The sequence below is a fragment of the Convolutriloba macropyga genome, unplaced genomic scaffold (genome assembly GCF_964194025.1).
Source record: "Convolutriloba macropyga unplaced genomic scaffold, txConMacr16.3 SCAFFOLD_616, whole genome shotgun sequence".
Taxonomy (NCBI): domain Eukaryota; kingdom Metazoa; phylum Xenacoelomorpha; order Acoela; family Convolutidae; genus Convolutriloba; species Convolutriloba macropyga.
The window spans coordinates 1-7,500 of record NW_027452698.1 but is presented as its reverse complement, the minus strand read 5'-3'; the positions used below and the strand labels follow the sequence as shown (position 1 = coordinate 7,500).

The window sequence follows — 7,500 nt, the reverse complement described above, 5'->3', positions numbered from 1 at the left end:
TCTCAACAATTCTTAAAGTAAAAGCCAAATGCATCATTTTTTTCAATTTATTGCAACTCTTTTATTTTTTACTCTCCCCGTGTCATTATGAACAATGCTTCTGACTTTTAAAAAGTAACAGAGAACGATTAGTGAATGCTCAAAATTACTTATAAACAGCTTAAATGTAAATATTTAACAATTACAGTTTGGAAAAAAGCAGGGAAAGTTGGGAAAGTTTGAGTTAACTTACACTGTAAAAATGCTCAATTCGAAAACTCAGGTCAATTATTTTTCAGCCAATTCTTTTTGTTAGATGTTTTTCCTCCAAGACCATTGGTATAGTCACTCAACTACCATTTGGACATTGAAAAACCTCCTCTAAGTGTTTTAATTGGTATTGCCTAATTTCTAGAAAACTTTAAAGTTTTGCGTAATAGCTACAAAATTTCCTTTCACCTAATCATTATTTGCCTAATAATATACGCTCTGCATTTTTGAGTTTCGCTCGTATTTGTTCTTCGTGTTTACTTTCTTCATGATTTTCAGGACTGAAAAAGTCATATGTGCTCTCTAGTGATTAAAAATAAGCTTTTTGGCGTGAAGTTGGTCATTTCAATAACTTTTGAAGCCCATTTATTACGAGATAAAAGTGAACTCTTAAAAAAATGTTGCCCTCACTTTTTGCTTTATTGAACACTTTGCTAACAGAAAATCTGATCTGTTTTCTAACGATCCATGTTTTGGTGTTTCCCTGAGCAAGTACGGATTTCATTTACTTTGACAGGTTTTATATGATCCCTAGTTCAGTCTGTTCAATGTTGTTCTATCGCTAAGCTAAAAATTCTGAATTATTAAATCACATTTTGAAAAAATGACGTTTTGAGTTCTTTCAACCTGTAATGGTTTCATTGATTTTCTTTTTTTTCATGGTCGATCATATGCGTTGTTGAAATTTGTTTGACTGTGCTTGTGTCAACTAGACTGCAAAGAATTTTGTTTGTTCTTTAAGTTGTTCCTGAGAACATGTGTTACTTTTTTTTTACTCCGGTAGCTTTTTCGTGTAATATTTTTTGACCTCTTTAGATTTAATTCCCTTTTTTGCTCATTGTGCTAACTCTGCTCAAAATATGCTAATTTTGGTGAAAGGAATCTAAAATGCTCAGATATATTTTCAACAAATGAGTTCATATGTGGGAATGTACTAAAATCAAGACAACACGTTCAAGATCTAATGCTAATTTGTAAAGGTATTGGTCATCACTTTATTCCATCATTAAGAAACACAGTACGTATAGGTACACCTAATCTAATTAAAAATAACACGTACTTTGTTATTTTTTTTGTAAAAATAGCTTATATTCAACAGAAGGTTAAAGAAAATTGAAACAAAGTCAATATTGACTACCATTCATAAAGGCATTCATTAAAGTTATTTTGAATTTTACATCCCATTTCATTTTCTATAATTGTATGAATCACAATCGGCGTCATGAGAATAAATCCCGGGTGTTTTTGCCCAAAGCAATTATCCACCAATCCGGCAGTTGCTTTCGTTCCTCGTGAAAGATCAATACGACACGTCAGAAGTGGTTCGTGTTACTCCTCTGACATCAGCTCAACTGCAGCTCGCAGCCGAGAACCGTCGATGCAGCCACTAGTAGCGCACAATCACAACAATGTCAGCAATACCTGTACACTCTAATCAAATTCACCCGGCCTAATGGGAGAGTAGCCAAAAATTAGCGACAGTTCAAGATCACTTCCAATCTACCTTTGTGTTTCACTTTTCTAATCGATGACCTCAGAGGCTCAAGCTGCAACTTTGCACTCCTCGACATTCTAGTGATTATTAATTATCTTTAGTTTCGTATTGAGTAATTTCATAATTTGGAAGCATTGCCTTCAATGTTTGAATATGTTTCCTTGTCCTGACCTGAGAAAAAAAAATCATCATTAGCTTGTGATCAAACTGACAAGTTTTCGTACTGATAATTTTCTGTATCCTAATGATATATATAAATAACTATAAGAAATGGAACAAAGAATCTATATGTATAAATGTTGATCAAAGATGGTTTTTTTCAAGGGGGGACAAGGAAACAGTTCTCAGTACTTCAATGTCTATGTTAAATGTAGGTTATGTCAAATGTTGATATTGTGAAATTTTTTGTTAAATCTTTTGCTAAATATACTATTGTTCTCACATTTTTGTAAACTAATGCGAGACTTTATGCCAACCAAACTTTTTCTGTTCAAAGAACTTTAGAAAAGCTATTGAAACAAAACTTGGCTCATTTTTGTTCGAATCTGCCCATTTTGGTATTGTATTTCGCTATTGAGCTTATAATCATTCATTTTATTGCTTTAAAACCAATTTTAGAAGCCAGAGTAACTTTATTTGAGCCATTTTACGAGCTATTTTTTTATGTCTGTTGATAAAAAACTTGGATTGTTAAAAAAGTGTGAACGAATCTCACCAGATATTTCAAAAATTAAAAATTAGTTAGTCTTTTTGTTATTTCTTATTCTACTGGAAAAATAGTGCAATCTTCGTCAATGAAAGGACAGACTTCATTGTTTAACCTTGATGGACCTTCTAAAACTTGAAACTGAACAGCAATCTGGCGCCATTATATTAGTTTTAATATTATAATATGTTCAAATAAAAACTTTAAAAAAAATTTTTGGTTATACCATTCTTTAAATTATACACTTGAATAAATCATGGAAACTTAAATTTTCAACACTCTCAATAAAAATCTGCCACGTTGTGAAATATAATTCAGAGAGTATACTGGCTCTCCATTATCCTGATAAATTCAGCTGAAAATAAACTTTTTGTTAATAATTTTATCTTTAGAATACCAATAGCCCACTTCTGGAAACTGTTCATACGTAGCCCCAAAGACAAATCTATGCATTTTACCACAAAGTTTTCTCTATGTTCAATTTAAGACCTTGTAATGCAATTTTTTAAATGAACACAATATATGATTTTGGAAGATCAATCCAGACAATAAAAACAAAGCTTGTTGAATCTAGAATGAGCCTATAGAGCGTTTAACCGAAAAACAAATTATTGTATTTTCATGCAATTTAGCCAATAAAAGCACTAGAGTTAGAAAAGTTGTAAAAGTTGCACTGCTGAGAGCATCTTCTGCGTCCACTAGAAGGAATAGTTAAATATTATTTTTCCAAAACCTAGAGGGTGAAGATAACAAAACTAGATTTTTTAGTATTTTCATCCAAGAAATAATAACGAACAATTTTTGAACAGAAAGCTCCAGATTGTTCAGAAATGGGTGAAAAAAAAAGAAAATCTGGAAAATTCTAGCAAAAAGATTTAACACTTTTTTCACTGCACTTTTCAAACTATTAAGAGTTTGAATCATTTTTTTTATTTTGATTTGGTTTTTTTTATTTACGCAGGCCCAACTTCAAAACGGTCTCTTCTTCATTACCTGTGAAATGATCAAAAAGATAACTAGTGAGTTTTATGAACAGGTAAGCGAAAAGGAGAGAATTTAAAATTCCAAAATTTTTTAGTTATAGATTGCTTTGGTTATCTTTGGTTATAAAGACAACACGCATTAGGCAAATACTGTTTGAAAAATATCCTGTCTTTTTGCTCAAATATTAAACATGAAAACCATTCCTTTTATTTTTGTTTGCTCCAATTGATGTTCTATATACAATTTAAATGACTAAAAAGGATTTAAAAAATTCCACGACCGTCGTGTTTTGAATTATTTTTCAAAGACTGGCCACTTAATGGTTTAACGGGAAATCAATCAAATAAAGAAAATTTTGTAGAAATTTAGAACCACAATTTTGGCTTATTCCACCAGCTTATTCGAACAGATCAAATTTTCCAAAAAAAAAACTGTAATAGTGTTTTTTGCCAAAAAAGTTTCGGAAAAAGTATTTTAAAATTTACAACATTCCGAGGCATTTTCGAGGGTGCCGATCAATTCGAAATAGGCTGATAGTGTGGCTGACAGATTGCTCGCTACCTTTGCAAAAATAGTCTCAATCTAACTTTTTTAGAGAAAGTGACAATTTTTGATGTTTTCATCCATAATGAGTATTTTGATCCCCATTTCTTTAATTCGAAAAAGTGTTCAAATAGAGAAAAAAAATTAGCTCCCGGCTGTTGTGTTTTGAGAGATTTGTGAGCGACTTGGAAGCATTTTGGCGGAAAATTGAAGAAGCGGGAATTATTAGGGAACTCTGGCAGCTGTTTCTTGTCGACAAGCTTGTGATATGACCAACATTTTGAAAATGGATTGATTATCGAGGCTGAGAAAATTGCCTATAAAGACATCCTTCCTCTTTGTTTTGCGGGTTTTAAAAATGCTCCCAAAGTTTTCTCTTTTTTCATTAGTGAGTGTTTAAGTCCTACATGTTTTTTTTTAAAAAGGAGTTGGTAAAAAGTTTCCAGGTTTCAGCTCTTTTTGTGTGTAGCTCTAGATCCCATATAATAAAATTTCATTAAAAATAAGTTTGATTCTTCAAACCATAATGCCGAATATGACGAACAAAACTATATTGCCTCAGCTTCTCTTTTGTCAAAATAATCTTTAATTATGGAGCGCTTGCACCGATTTTGGTGTTTTCTGTCTGCAAGTAAGATTTTTGATAGATTTGTGACAATCCATGACTCATCACGACTAATTGCAACATTATCTTAACTGTTTTAATGTACCGTGATAATAACAATATTCGTAATTGACGCTTGCTACGTTTAAACTACGAGCAGTTGTTTTTTAAATGTCCATTGAGGTGAATAGAAAAAAATTAACTGCTATTTCTCAGAAATATAAACAGCTCTGAAAGTGATCTGACTGTTGTCTTGTCTCTTTAACTCAAACCATTTTAAAAGTTTTGAAAAAAATACAGCTGCACTTCTAGAGCTGATAAAAAATAAATCTAGTTAAATTGTGCGTTAAATATATTATTGCAATATAACAATAATAATATACTTAAATTCTTAAAAGTCTCAGTCGAGGTACCCCCAGTGGGCGACCCAAATTACTCTGGCGACCCAGTGCGTGATCGAGTAGGTCTGGCGACCCAGTGCGTGATCGAGTAGGAGTGGCGACCCAGTGCGTGATCGAGTAGGTCTGGCGACCCAGTGCGTGATCGAGTAGGTCTGGCGACCCAGTGCGTGATCGAGTAGGTCTGGCGACCCAGTGCGTGATCGAGTAGGTCTGGCGACCCAGTGCGTGATCGAGTAGGTCTGGCAACCCACCCAAGTGAGTCGGCTACCCCCCACACCCCGCCCCACCCCCCCCCCCCCCCCCCCCCCCCTGGTCGACGCAAGTCAGTCCGATCAGAGCTGGCTTGGGTCGCAAACCTCATCCTGGGAAGTAGTTTGTGTGTTACATCCTCAAAGAACCATCAAACTATTACCAACCTTCACTACACACTCGGCATGAGACGACTTTTCATTTTGCAACATTTTCTAGATACTTGCACAAAAACGGTTTTCTTGTAAGATATTTTTTTGTCAAATTATTAGTTGAGATTCTGTCAGAAAATTTTGACAAAATCTTTTAAGAACTTTCAAGATAATCAATCTGACCATTAAATATGTGGATCTTATAACGACTATAATAGATTTGTGCGAGGAAGTGGTCCAACGGCAATGGTTCTATGAGATATCAAGCTAGCAGTGTTAAAAATTGTTTCAAATTATACAGGTAATTTGAAAACTCTGGAAAAAATGGAAAAAAATAATTTTGAATATGTCATCTTCTGTTTGAAAAGAAAACATGGCCAGAAGAATTCCAGAAATGGCCCGAAGAGTCGTCCCCGCCGAGAATAAATCTACAGAATATCTATCCCTTAAAAATGATTAGCTAAAAGACAAACTAAAAAAAGGAATCAAAGTTAATTCTTAACAAGACAAAAAGCAGCCAAGAACTAAATCAACCTATTAACCAAAACTTTAAAATTTTGGTTACTTCTTTTAATAGAAGTGCACATAATAACATAAACCTGTTCTTGGTAATTAGGACTCAAAAGATGCTCAAGTAATGCTAAGCACGCAAAAAGTCTCCCGAACTACACTAAACTCAACAAAAATAAGGAAGTTTGTAAAAAAAAAATCACGATTGGGACATTTTTTTCAATTTTTTATTGCAACTCTCAACCAAAATCCTGTTTTTGACCAACAAAAGAGCAATCAATTGTTCACCAGGAATGTATAGGAGTAATTAGAGGCAGTTCGATTTCAAGTAAAATTAACAGCTTAATACAATTGATTAAAATAACGCAAAAGATTGCAATGAGTTTGAAAACCCTCAAAAAGACATAACAGTCAGCCTATAGATAAAAATACAAAAAAAATGACAAATCAACTATATATTTACCTAAATACGATAAAAATTATTTAGTTGAAAAAAATCCGAAAAAAAACGTGGAAAATTTGCCCGCTTGGAGAAAATAAAACTTTTCCAACCTCGAAGCAATAATCGTTTTCTCTCCCTCTGTGAAAGTGTGTGTATATGTCTGTATGTGTGCGTATGTGCATGGATATCTTTCGTTGCAATAGATCTATGAGAAAAAAAATGGTCCTTTTCGTTTGTGCCCCCCAGCTCAGTGGTTGCATATTATTTGCACCCCCCCCAGACGCACGTGCCATATTTGTACATATAATTATTTACTGTGTAATGCCACGTGCTCTGTAGCTGGGGGGGGGTGCACAACGTACTGGGGGGGGGCACAAACGGAAAAGATCCAAAAAATTTTGTATCGCTTCGCTATGTTAAATTTATCAGCAAAAAACTCAAGTATTCGCGCGTTTTATCTGAGATCATACTTGCACTCGAGGGTGAATATGAAAAATATATAAAAAAACATGATGGTTAATTGAAAATTGCTGTGCGCTTTTCTCAAGAAATTATGCGTTATCATTTGTTTGTCTCAAGTTTCTCTTTTTCACTCCGTTCTGCAAAGTTGTAACCAACTCCCCGTAAGCATTCTTAGAATTGCGAAAAATTAAAGATTTTCCTCTGTTCAAAAATTCGGTCTGTATTGAAACTTTTGTCGATTTCTCGTTCTCAAAACGCAATTTTTCGTTCTTTTCTGTGTCACCTGCTTTGTTTTCGATAGTTTCTGTAAGTTTAATTTGAGTCCGAATATTGAAGGAAAACTAAATTTTGTCCTAGGTTGAGATTTGAACTCAATAGCTCGCCGACCACAGCAAGCGATACAGCATTTTTTTTACGTTTTATGAAATGTTTAGGCCATTTCGTTTCAATTGTCTTGCAATTTTTGGCATTTGATTGTTTTATTAACTATATGGAGAGCTGTTTTTTGAAATCGGTACTGTTACACTCAATGATTGTAATTTAGATTTTGTAGAACAGTTTAGTTCTATTACACAGAATTGTATTCGTGCTACAAACGAAGTTTCACTTAAAAATGGTGAAACTGTCAAATTTAGACTAAAAAATAAAGGCTTTGGGATTGAACTTTTTACGAGCTAAATTGCAATTGAGAGTCGTTTCCACT

At 33.7% G+C, this 7,500-nt stretch overlaps 1 protein-coding gene across 1 annotated transcript in view; it reads left to right on the top strand.

The window, feature by feature from the left end:
- LOC142357723 (uncharacterized) overlaps positions 1-1,909 on the top strand; it is a 48,103-nt gene extending 46,194 nt beyond the window's left edge. Inside the window, exon 7 of the mRNA XM_075409268.1 lies at positions 1,549-1,909. Within this exon, the coding sequence (XP_075265383.1) occupies positions 1,549-1,684 (136 nt within the window). The 3' untranslated portion in view covers positions 1,685-1,909. The remainder of the gene's footprint in view (positions 1-1,548) is intronic.
- The last annotated feature ends 5,591 nt before the right edge of the window (positions 1,910-7,500 follow it).